Below are 13426 nucleotides of genomic sequence, written 5' to 3'. Positions count from 1 at the left end.
AAATGAAAAAGTTACATCTAAGTAAAAGAGTAAACCCTTTTCTTATAGTTAAATCTAAGTAAAAGAGTAAACCCTTTTCTTATAGTTAAATCAAAAAGTTATATCTAAGTAAAAGAGTAAACACTTTTTTGAGTAAACCCTTATAATTTTTGAGTAATCCTTTTCTTATACTTAAATTGAAAGTAAAAGAGTAAACCCTTTTTCTTATACTTAAATCTAAGTAAAAGAGTAAATACTTTTTCTTATAGTTACATTAAGTAAAAGAGTAAACCTTTTTTCTTATAGTTTCATCAAGTCAAAGAGTAAACCCCTTTTTCTTTTTCTTTTTTATAGTTACATGAAGTAAAAGGGTTCATTTTTCTTTGTCACATATCTGTACCCTCGACAATTTTTTATTTTATTTTATTTTATAAACAACACAAGTCCTTGGTAAATAACTCACCATCTCTATGCACAATTATATTATGTTTTGCAAATAATTAAACATCGTATGCTTATCATTTACCAACATAGATTTACCGCATACTTATATTATGCATATGGTATGCTAACCGTGGACTATTCTACGCATGCTGAGTCATCACAATAACGAATAATAATAAGGCGCACATATATCTTCACCACGACAACTATAATGCTGTAATAATAAGGCCGCACATATATCTTTATCATGGCAACTATGATGTTGTTAACCGTTGACTCATGTTATGTTGAATTATTATATATATGTATAGCACTTTGGCAAACGATGCATATTATGGTTAATTATTTGGGTTGCTTCGGCTGTTTCCTTGGTACTGTCCGAGTGCGCCACCCGAGACTGCCGACGGCGTTGCCATGTGACGAGTGTACGCGGCGTTCCCTCCGCCGGTCCGATCACGTGGAGGGCAGATGGCTGCCATAAATTCTCTGCCAACCTCACAGCTCGATCAAAGGCTGAGATTCTCCGTGGGAGATCTAACGGCGGAAACGCATCCAAATGTCCCGCCCGATGGTGAATGTATAAGGTTCTATTTTCTACTTGCCGGGTTATTGTTATTCCGCTGCCGCGCCATTCCGTCTCATTCGGGCTGCTGTAACCTTACGCGCCGATAGCATGAAGGAGCCGAGACGCTGCTTCATCCAGCTCCGCTGCAAGTGCGAGGTAAGCTTCAGCGTTTCCACTGGTTATTTCCTCTGTTCATTACCTTACTGCATGTTGATTTATTCGGGTTTTCCTTGCTTTTCAAACCGACTAACGATTATTCGATGGTTGCATGCAGTGGTATCCATCTCTGGTTCGCGGCGGATGAGGAGGTCTGCCCATGGAAATCCGGTGCTTGCGGCTCTACCACAGGTGCGCGGTTGAGTGAGGATATTTGTTCTTTGTTTTGATGAGACTGCTGACAGAGGGTTTTCTTTACGCCTATCTGTAGCCCACCTTTAACCTCACCGTTTTGATCGCAGGTGGCTACGGAAGGCTTCCTCTGTCTCGCTTTTATGACTGCTTTGGGCCGGTTATGGGTTTATCAACCCTAACGCTACCAGCGTTGAGTCTGGAAAGTTTCTATATGCATGCAATGCTGCATTCGTATAACTGTGATTTGGTATTTGAACTGTTAATATAGATATACGCCGGAGGGCGTTTCGGCCACGGCACCATTGGATACTGTTTGGGCATCGACCCTGTGTAATTTCTTGTTTAATGTTTAATACAGCCTTGCGGCTTTCTCCGTTCTGTCATGCGACTTGTGTGCAGCTACAATTAACAGTGTAATCTTTTAGTATTTATAATGAATTCCAGTGTTAAGTATATGCTACTGTCTCTGTTGGTGGAAATATTGGTTTCCTTGTATTTTTTTTTTGAGGTCGGGGAGAATCCTATCCACCCGGATGCCTCGAACTCCGACCATGCAACCTTTGTTGATTTTTGCCGCAGTATATTATCTCATGAGGGTTTTTATGCATATGTTTATTTGGTATTTCGATTTGTATATCTCATTGTCTATTTATCTGGCTTATATGACGGTCCATGGACAGTGCAGACGGCTCGGTTAGCCGGTCATATGTCTGCGCTGTGCAAGGAACAGGTCTAACATGCCGCTCGTACCAAGAGCTACAACGGGGTTTCATAACCGGTGTTCTGTATACCAATTTAATGGCAGTGCTCGGTATCGCTTGGTTTGTTTTCTAAATTTTAACATGTATACAGCCGCTTCTCATTCTATGAACGCTGCTGGTTCATCGCATTTTAATTTTATTAAGGGTTCTCATGACCCGGCACTTCCCTAAGAGGGTTCATGCATGTTCGTTTAAGAGGGGTCTCGGGTAACAGCGTTTCCCTATAGGAACGCCTGTGCCGAGATACCCAGCTGCCCATATATCTCGTTTTCATGAGATAAGGCGCATAAAGGGTGTTCAGCACCGCAAGATTATATATCCTTTTATCTTTCTGTGCGCTGTATATAAATGTATATTTTAGTTGTGAATGCAAGGTTACCGAGTTTAATTGAATAGTTATTATTATTTTATTATTGGGGTTTCTCTGTGGCTTCGAGAACAACCCGTCTTCTCTCGGCTCTGACCCGGTTCTATTCCGTTTCTTTTGCCTTGAGTAGGCAGAACTGCCTTCAACCTTGCTGTTTGCTTGACTTGTCTTGCGCTTCCATCTGAACGGCGGAACTTGCTTGGTCTGTCCGCGTCCCACCAGGCTCTGGAACGAGTCGCTGGCCTTGTGGCTCGGTCTCTGTCTGTCATTTCAGAACACAGAGTTCCAAAGTATATATATATAATGACCTGTACTATGCAGCTTGTTCTATACAACTGCGATGTCACCAATATGGCAATGGTAGTATTCTTTCCAAGAACCTATTTATTTATCTCATAGGTATCTACAGTCTAACTTAAATGACTTGTGACACTTACAGAGAAATAAGGGTCAGTCTCACTTACCTGATTGCTGCCAGTCCTTAAGTTCTCAATAAGTCATCTGCAAGCTCTTGCATAATCTTTTAAGCATAATCTTTTAGCCGCCCAACCACGAGACTCGTCTTTCGAGACCAGAGCCTCCCCCCTAGCTTCCTCTTGCCGGATCCCTATCCTCAGCAAGGGTGCACAGTGTGCTCGACTATCTGGTCCTTACCAGACTTAGTCTTCAGCTCACTTTTCTTTTTCCTCTCTCTTTTCTCTCTCCCTGTCTGCCTGTCTCTACAGCACAGACCTTTTGTCATTTTTCCCCTTTTCCTTTGGGAATTTTCAGTTAGAGAGGGTGGTTAAAGTCAGTTCCAATAACTGACTTTTCTTGCCAACTCCCTCCCAAGAGTTGCCAACAATATCATGAGTATTCTTTTCCTTTTAAACATTTAAGTGCATAAAAAAAATAAAAGAAATACTCTGAAATCTTCCTTTAACAATCAATGAGATAATCTTGCAATGTCATTTCTAAATTCAGTCTTTTACCGTAGTAAAAACTAAATATTTACATTCTCTTGGGGTCATCACATCTCCCCCTCCTGAGATTGGACATCGTCCCGATGTCTGCTGTTCACAAACAGTCCCGGATAAGCCTTCTTAAGAAGCTCTTCATCTTCCCAGGTGGCCTCCTCAGGCCCATAGTGCTGCCACTGCACTTTAACTTGGGTAATAACTCGCTTCCGCAACTGCACTTCTCTCCGGTCGAGAATGCTCAGCGGTTCGACCAGGACCTCTCCTTCCGGTTCGACCTGCAATCATCAATAATATCAGTTAATTTCTATTTTCAAAAATATGTATCAATAGTTCAACTGAATTCAGTCCTTACCCGTATGTCTTGCCATTTGATCACATGCTTAGGGTCGTAAATGTATTTTTTAAGCACGGAAACATGGAATACATTATGAATTCTAATATGGCTTGGCAAAGCAAGCTGGTAGGCTACCGGCCCAACCCTTGCTAAGACCTGAAAAGGTCCAAAATAGCGGGGTGCGAGTTTAGCGCAACCACTCCATTGCAAGGTACTTTTCCGGGCTTGTATTCTTACATAAACATGGTCGCCCACCTGATACTCTTTGAACCTTCGCTTCCGATCTGCAAAATTCTTTTGCCGATCCTGGGCAGCCTTTAAATTAGACCGCACTCTTTTTACCATGTCCTCCATTTCCTTGAGCATTTCTGGCCCCAACCTTAATTTATCTTCCGGCCCACTCCAGCTTGAGGGCGTACGACATTTCCGTCCGTACAAAACTTCAAATGGAGACATCTGGATCGAGGTGTGGTATCCGTTGTTGTACGCGAACTCTACCAAGTGTAAATAATCCTCCCATTGCGTTGGTTTTTGCATGACACATGCTCTTAACATGTCCTCAACAATCTGATTTACTCGTTCTGTCTGTCCGTCAGTCTGGGGATGGTAAGCTGTACTGAAATTCAGCTGCGTACCCAGTTCTGTAAACAATGCTTTCCAAAAGGCAGATGTAAATTTTACATCTCGGTCTGATATTATCGTCTTTGGAAGCCCATGCAGTTTGAACACGTTTTGCATAAAAATGTGTGCAATCTGTACTGCTTTGTAGGTAGACTGCACGGGTATAAAGTGTGCTGCCTTACTTAGCTTGTCTACTACAACCATAATAGAGTCATTATTCCTCCTTGTTCTAGGCAGTCCAGTTATGAAATCCATGGATATGATCTCCCATTTCCATTCCGGAATGGGCAAGGGCTGCAATAACCCTGCTGGATGTAGGTGTTCTGCCTTAATCTGCTGACATTCCAAACACCGCGCTAAATACTCAGCCACGTGCTTTTTCATACCAGGCCAATAGTATTCCCTTCGAAGCGCAGTAAGCATCTTCTGGTATCCAGGATGACCTGCGTAGTGGCTGGTATGAAATTCATCCAAAATCAGATTTTTAAGATTGTTGTCGTTAGGTACAAACAACCTCTTTTTATAGAGCAGCATTCCATCCTCACTTAATTCATACCCCTGCTGACTTTCCTTGCCGGAAAGTGGTATTTGCTGTTTCATTTGCTGATATTCTGCATCGTGGTCTGCTGCCGCTCTTATCTTTTCGTGCAAGGAATTCTCCCATTTACTGAGCGTAACTTCGTATAAACATTGCACCTTTCGACTTAGTGCATCAGCCACGCGATTTTCTTTGCCTTTCAGATGTTTGATGTCGAAATCAAATCCACTTAAGAAATCTGCCCAACGGGCTTGCCTTGCATTCAGGGTGGGCTGGCTGAAATAGTTTGTTAAACTATGATGATCTGTTAACAACAGAAATTTCCTTCCTAGCAAATAATGCCGCCACATTTTAAGTGCATGTATGACGGCTGCCAATTCTAAGTCGTAGGCAGAATATTTCTGCTCATGCTCCTTCAACTTCCTCGACTCATAGGCGATCACTTTTCCTTCTTGCATTAACACGCCGCCCACGCCCTCTCGACTAGCATCGGTACATACTACATAATCCTTGTCAGGATCAGCTATACTCAAGATGGGAGCAGAGGTGAGCAAATGCTTGAGTCGCTCAAAGCTTTGCTGACATTCTGGGGTCCATTTGAATGTCCTTCCTTTCTTCTGCAAGGAAGTGATAGGATATGCTACCCTCGAGAAGCCTTCCACAAATCTTCTATAGTAACCGGCCAGTCCCATGAAGGACCTGATATCCGCCACATCCTTAGGTACAGGCCAATCCATTATGGTCTTTATTTTCTCAGGGTCCACTGCAATCCCTTTCTTTGTAATTACATGGCCTAAATACTGAATCTCTTCTTTGTAGAAGTCGCACTTGCTGAGTTTAGCATACAACTGATGCTCTCTAAGAGTTTGCAGTACCAATCGGAGGTGTTCCTCGTGCTCCTCCTTTGAACGAGAATAAACCAAAATATCATCAATAAATATCAGCACAAATTTGTCTAGAAATTGATGGAACACACTGTTCATTAAGCACATGAAGGTGGCGGGTGCATTAGTCAACCCGAAAGGTAACACTACAAATTCGTAGTGTCCATACCGGGTTCTGAAAGCTGTTTTTGCGATATCCTCCTCTTTAATTCTGATCTGATGGTAACCAGATCGCAAATCAATCTTAGAAAATACCGTTGCCCCTTTGACTTGATCAAAAAGCTCATCGATCCGGGGTAAGGGGTACTTGTTTTTGATTGTGAGTTTGTTTAGCTGTCGGTAATCAATACACATACGGAGGGTTCCGTCTTTCTTCCGGACGAATAGCACCGGAGCTCCCCATGGAGACACACTAGGACGGATGTAATTTTTGTCTAGCAATTCCTGTAATTGCATTTTCAATTCGGTTAACTCAGGTACACTCATTCTATAAGGTGCCCGCGAAACTGGGGCAGCCCCCGGTAGCAATTCAATGGTGAAGTCAATATCTCTTTTAGGAGGTAACCCCGGGATCTCTTCCGGGAACACATCTGCGAATTCTTTTATCACCGGAATATTGTCCAGTGTGGCCGTTTTATCCTTGGTTTCTGCATATCCCACCTGAATGGCATATATCTGGCACCGTTTTCTGATGCACTTTGCTAGCTGGGATGCGGTGATTGGTCGGACCTGAACTGGTCGCTTAATCCCTTGCATCTCTTGTTCTTTTCCAAAATCATCCTTGTATCGAATGATTTTCGTCTTGCAGTTCACTATTGCCCAATGCTTTTCCAGCCAGTCCATTCCGATTAGGACATCATATGAGCCAAGTGGAAGCATATTCAGATCTGCTACCACTGGCTGTCCTGCTATTGTTAGGGGACAGTTATTAATCTTTGCCATTACTCGCCTTTTAGCCCCCGTAGCTAGTTGTACCAGCCAAGGGTTCCTGAATTTTTCAGGTTGTAATTTACACTGTTCAACTATCTTTGGGCTAATATAACTTAAAGTAGCTCCTGGATCTATTAGAACAGTGATTGAAAGGTCTGAGATTTTACCTTCAAATTCGACCATGGTGGGCTGGTATTCCGCCTGGCGATCGTCCAGGGCTGCATTTATCCTTGGCACACTTCGTCCCACATCGCCGACAGTTGACGCCTCATGAATCTGGGATATCTGATCAGTTCCCTTCCGTTGCGGGCAGTTCTTGATGTAATGCGGTCCGCCACAACCCCAGCACTGCACTGGAGGTCTGGTTATTCCTTCATTGTCCAGCTTGGCAGATTGCTCACCCATTCTGGTTTCGCCGATTGTCTTAGTTCTGAACGAACCTCTGGGTGCTGCTCTATTGTTCTGCCCTTTACTGCTTCCTTTAACTCCGCTTCCTCGACCTCCTTTACTGTTTCCAGCAGTTTTACTATTCTTTTTCTCACTCCATTTCCTGTTGGAAATGTCTCCTTTCTGTTTGTTCTGCTGATAACAGATTCTGGCCTTGCGAATAGCTTCATCCATTGTTCTAGGATTGTCAAATTCAATCCTTTCCCTCATATACATGGGTAAACTGCTAACAAATCTTTGCACTTTGGCCTTTTCTTCCTTCAGGTAAGGCACATAACGAAGCAGGGAAGTAAAACGATTAATAAACTCATCCATGGTCTGCTGTCCTAATCGCAGATCATGGAACTCCTTCGCCTTTTCATCATAAAAGCGCTCCGTCAAGTATCTCTCTTTAAAATACTTCTGAAACTTTTCCCACGTTATGGTTCGTTCACTTACCCCTTTAACAATTTTGACTTCCTCCCACCACAGGGTTGCCTTCCCTTGCAGCTGGAAGATAGCCAATCGTGCCTTCAAATTATGGTCGTACTCATATAGCTGGAAATATTTGTTCATATTAATTAACCATGCTTCAGCCGCCTCCTCTTGTTCTCCATCGAAGTGTGGGGGTTTGATTTTCCGAAATTCTCCTTGCAGTTCTACCCTTTGACGTTTTGAGGTCTGCAGCTCGGATGCATTGCCAGATTGATCCTCACCTTCTGCCGAACTTTCAGGTTCCACTTGATCGTGCTGTTCCTCCGTCACTCTCTGCTGTTCCGCACTAGGATTGGCTAACGGAGGGTTCTGCCTCCCTGACAGACTCCTCAAAATTCTCTCCTGCTCCATCGTTAATCGTGCATTATCCTCCCGCAACCGGGCCATCTCATTTTTCAAGTCCTGGACTGTCTCCAATATAGCCAGGTTCGTGCTCCGCGTTTCCTCCCCAAGCTGTACCCACAGCTCTGGGTTGTCTCTGGGGTTGGTTGCAGGTCCCTGTTCTGCTGTGGGCCTGTGCGGAGTGCTGCCAGCTTTCTGCATTTTTACTGTTAATCTCTAATGTCTTCTGTGATTCTTCTTTCTTCTTTCCTGGTATAAAATTAAGGAAATATTAGCACTGTAAGTTACTTACACAGTTTAGCTACAAAAAATACAACACTATGATCACCTCCCATTTAGCAGGTTAGGCTCGTTCCCAGAGGTCACAGTATGGGAACCTCTGCTCTGATACCAATTTGTCACATACCCGTACCCTCAGCAATTTTTTTTTTTTTTTAATAAACAACACAAGTCCTTGGTAAATAACTCACCATCTCTATGCACAGTTATATTATGTTTTGCAAATAATTAAACATCGTATGCTTATCATTTACCAACATAGATTTACCGCAGACTTATATTATGCATATGGTATGCTAACCGTGGACTATTCTACGCATGCTGAGACATCACAATAACGAATAATAATAAGGCGCACATATATCTTCACCACGGCAACTATAATGCTGTAATAATAAGGCCGCACATATATCTTTATCATGGCAACTATGATGCTGTTAACCGTTGACTCATGTTATGTTGAATTATTATATATATGTATAGCACTTTGGCAAACGATGCATATTATGGTTAATTATTTGGGTTGCTTCGGCTGTTTCCTTGGTACTGTCTGAGTGCGCCACCCAAGACTGCCGACGGCGTTGCCATGTGACGAGTGTACATGGCGTTCCCTCCGCCGGTCCGATCACGTGGAGGGCAGATGGCTGCCATAAATTCTCCGCCAACCTCACAGCTCGATCAAAGGCTGAGATTCTCCATGGGAGATCTAACGGCGGAAACACATCCAAATGTCTCGCCCGATGGTGAATGTATAAGGTTCTATTTTCTACTTGCCAAGTTATTGTTATTCCGCTGCCGCGCCATTCCATCTCATTCGGGCTGTTGTAACCTTACGCGCTGATAGCATGAAGGAGCCGAGACGGTGCTTCATCCAGCTTCGCTGCAAGTGCGAGGTAAGCTTCAACGTTTCTACTGGTTATTTCCTCTGTTCATTACCTTACTGCATGTTGATTTATTCGGGTTTTCCTTGCTTTTCAAACCGACTAACGATTATTCGATGGTTGCATGCAGTGGTATCCATCTCTGGTTCGCGGCGGATGAGGAGGTCCGCCCATGGAAATCCGGTGCTTGCGGCTCTACCACAGGTGCGCGGTTGAGTGAGGATATTTGTTCTTTGTTTTGCTGAGACTGCTGACAGAGGGTTTTCTTTACGCCTATCCGTAGCCCACCTTTAACCTCACCGTTTTGATCGCAGGTGGCTACGGAAGGCTTCCTCTGTCTCGCTTTTATGACTGCTTTGGGCCGGTTATGGGTTTATCAACCCTAACGCTACCAGCGTTGAGTCTGGAAAGTTTCTATATGCATGCAATGCTGCATTCGTATAACTGTGATTTGGTATTTGAACTGTTAATATAGATATACGCTGGAGGGCATTTCGGCCACGACACCATTGGATACTGTTTGGGCATCGACCCTGTGTAATTTCTTGTTTAATGTTTAATACAGCCTTGCGGCTTTCTCCGTTCTGTCATGCGACTTGTGTGCAACTACAATTAACAGTGTAATCTTTTAGTATTTATAATGAATTCCAATGTTAAGTATATGCTACTGTCTCTGTTGGTGGAAATACTGGTTTCCTTGTATTTTTTTTTTGAGGTCGGGGAGAATCCTATCCACCCGGATGCCTCGAACTCCGACCATGCAACCTTTGTTGATTTTTGCCGCAGTATATTATCTCATGAGGGTTTTTATGCATATGTTTATTTGGTATTTCGATTTGTATATCTCATTGTCTGTTTATCTGGCTTATATGACGGTCCATGGACAGTGCAGACGGCTCGGTTAGCCGGTCATATGTCTGCGCTGTGCAAGGAACAGGTCTAACATGCCGCTCGTACCAAGAGCTACAGCGGGGTTTCATAACCGGTGTTCTGTATACCAATTTAATGGCAGTGCTCGGTATCGCTTGGTTTGTTTTCTAAATTTTAACATGTATACAGCCGCTTCTCATTCTATGAACGCTGCTGGTTCATCGCATTTTAATTTTATTAAGGGTTCTCATGACCCGACACTTCCCTAAGAGGGTTCATGCATGTTCATTTAAGAGGGGTCTCGGGTAACAACGTTTCCCTATAGGAACGCCTGTGCCGAGATACCCAGCTGCCCATATATCTCGTTTTCATGAGATAAGGCGCATAAAGGGTGTTCAGCACCGCAAGATTATATATCCTTTTATCTTTCTGTGCGCTGTATATAAATGTATATTTTAGTTGTGAATGCAAGGTTACCGAGTTTAATTGAATAGTTATTATTATTTTATTATTGGGGTTTCTCTGTGGCTTCGAGAACAACCCGTCTTCTCTCGGCTCTGACCCGGTTCTATTCCGTTTCTTTTGCCTTGAGTAGGCAGAACTGCCTTCAACCTTGTTGTTTGCCTGACTTGTCTTGCGCTTCCATCTGAACGGCGGAACTTGCTTGGTCTGTCCGCGTCCCACCAGGCTCTGGAACGAGTCGCTGGCCTTGTGGCTCGGTCTCTGTCTGTCATTTCAGAACACAGAGTTCCAAAGTATATATATATATATATATATATATATATATATATAATGACCTGTACTATGCAGCTTGTTCTATACAACTGCGATGTCACCAATATGGCAATGGTAGTATTCTTTCCAAGAACCTATTTATTTATCTCATAGGTATCTACAGTCTAACTTAAATGACTTGTGACACTTACAGAGAGATAAGGGTCAGTCTCACTTACCTGATTGCTGCCAGTCCTTAAGCTCTCAATAAGTCATCTGCAAGCTCTTGCATAATCTTTTAAGCATAATCTCTTAACCGCCCAACCACGAGACTCGTCTTTCGAGACCAGAGCCTCCCCCCTAGCTTCCTCTTGTCGGATCCCTATCCTCAGCAAGGGTGCACAGTGTGCTCGACTATCTGGTCCTTACCAGACTTAGTCTTCAACTCACTTTTCTTTTTCCTCTCTCTGTCTGCCTGTCTCTACAGCACAAACCTTTTGTCATTTTTCCCCTTTTCCTTTGGGAATTTTCAGTTAGAGAGGGTGGTTAAAGTCAGTTCCAATAATTGACTTTTCTTGCCAACTCCCTCCCAAGAGTTGCCAACAATATCATGAGTATTCTTTTCCTTTTAAACATTTAAGTGCATAAAAAAAATAAAAGAAATACTCTGAAATCTTCCTTTAACAATCAATGAGATAATCTTGCAATGTCATTTCTAAATTCAGTCTTTTACCGTAGTAAAAACTAAATATTTACATTCTCTTGGGGTCATCACATTCTTATAGTTACATAAGTCAAAGAGTAAACCCCTTTTTCTTCTTCTCTGTTTTTTTTTTTTATAGTTACATGAAGTAAAAGAATAAACCCTTTTCTTATAGTTACATCAAATAAAAAGTCCTTTTTGTATGTATGGTTAACACTTTTTGTATGTACTCGTTAGAAGCTAAATGTTGCAGGATTACATGCATACGAATAAGCTAGGGTTTAACAAAAATAGAAGATTGATTATAGTCAAATCTATTGTATCACCCATAAAAGTTTAAACTAGTAATATATGTGGTAACTAATGAGAAAACTAGATGTCGCTTCATTATTAAGAAAAATTAAATATAACCGAATTCATTAAATATTGTTATGTAAAACAACGAGTTCCGACGGTAGAAGGCCAATTGAAACAAATTACAAAACAACCATTCAAAAAAAAAGCGCCATTCAATGGAGGGCTTCATTCTTAAGAAACAAATTGCCTCTACTATCGAGTTATATAACCATGGCCAAGCCTGTTCCAAATGAATCTTTCTGAGAGTAAACATTTGACTACATTTAAATGAATGGTATGTGGAAAATCCATGTGAGATAACCCATTGTGGGTAGGCCTAGCGTTTCAATTCTTTAACTTTAGAGAACGGCGCTTACAACTCAGGTTATTAATCTTGACAAATGCCAGAAGAATTAAATGTAATAAGGAAATCATACATTCTTGTAAGGTATGGGTCAAAGTCGATTCAATACCATACCAATCAACAAAGTATGCTTTAATGTGAAAAACAAATATAGTTTCTATGTAGGCTAGAGCCATAAGTTTCGCTTTATAAAAAAAAAATACACAACAATAAACCGTGGAACTATATATATATATATATAGATATATATATATATATATATATATATATAGATATAGATATAGATATATATAATGTATGGAGGAACAATTGCCACTAGACAAGGAAGTGGTAAAATATATTGTATAGGAGTAAGAACAAATATCTATATACATGTTAACCGAGGCTTGATAAAATATATTGTATAGGAGTAAGAAAAAATATCTATATACATGTTAACCAAGGCTTGATAAAATAAAAAGAACCTATCCAAACCATGGTGGCTACATTGAGCTTTAATAATAATTATTCTATCTCAGTGAACAATAATAAAGAATCTAGTTCCTTTTCAGAATTAAGCTCGATATAGTAGCAAACTCAGATAACCTCATTATATTTTATTGATTAAAGGATGAGACCACACCATCAAAGAAAAGATAAAAATCAGATTTGAATTAAAAGGGAGTTACAGCTCACAGGTGAGTACTGCACCTCGAGACTGCACTCATACAAAGAGAAATCTCTCCGTACACTCTACTATTCACCAATGAAAGATTACATCGTACATCACTAGAAATCAGGTAGTTGCAAACAAACTCCTAGACTCTAGGAACAAATCCTAAACTAAGGAGATACGTTACAACTTATGTAACCATTTCTCCATTAATACAAAATAATATTAATTATTTTCAACTCCCCCCCTTAATGGAGAAAGGATTACCTTGAACTCCTAGCATCCCTCTAAACAATTCAAACTTTATACGCCCAAGAGGCTTAGTAAAAATATCAGCCATGTTATCACAAGTTTTACAATATCCCACACATATTTGTTTTCACTGTATTTTCTCTCGAACAAAATGAAACTGAGTGTCGATATGCTTGGTATTTTTATGAAAGACTGGATTGTATGAAAGCTTGATGGTACTCTGGTTGTCAGTTTTGATACTAGTTGATTCTTTCTGTTCTTCTCCTGCATCGTTGAGAAGTCTTCTCAACCAGATAGCTTCACATGTCGCTGCACACAATGCTTGGTACTCAGCTTCACATGAAAATAAAGCTACAGTGTGCTGCTTTTTGCTGCTCCA

General features: G+C 41.4%; 1 protein-coding gene across 1 annotated transcript; it reads right to left on the bottom strand.

The window, feature by feature from the left end:
- Positions 1 to 2609: 2609 nt before the first annotated feature.
- Positions 2610 to 8197, bottom strand: LOC149234753 (uncharacterized). Its single transcript, XM_089368372.1, has 7 exons — positions 7395 to 8197; positions 6901 to 7283; positions 6284 to 6708; positions 5382 to 5821; positions 4768 to 5195; positions 4103 to 4401; positions 2610 to 2729 (listed from the first exon to the last, which is right to left on the bottom strand). Exons 1-7 carry the CDS (start codon positions 8195 to 8197, stop codon positions 2610 to 2612), a joined length of 2898 nt encoding a protein of 965 aa, XP_089224498.1.
- Positions 8198 to 13426: the final 5229 nt, after the last annotated feature.

This window comes from Pinus tabuliformis, chromosome 8 (assembly GCF_031772625.1).
Source record: "Pinus tabuliformis cultivar Carrire ecotype Pingquan chromosome 8, CPIR1, whole genome shotgun sequence".
Lineage (NCBI taxonomy): Eukaryota > Viridiplantae > Streptophyta > Pinopsida > Pinales > Pinaceae > Pinus > Pinus tabuliformis.
Note: the sequence above shows the minus strand (reverse complement) of the source record. Positions and strands in the feature narration are given on the sequence as shown.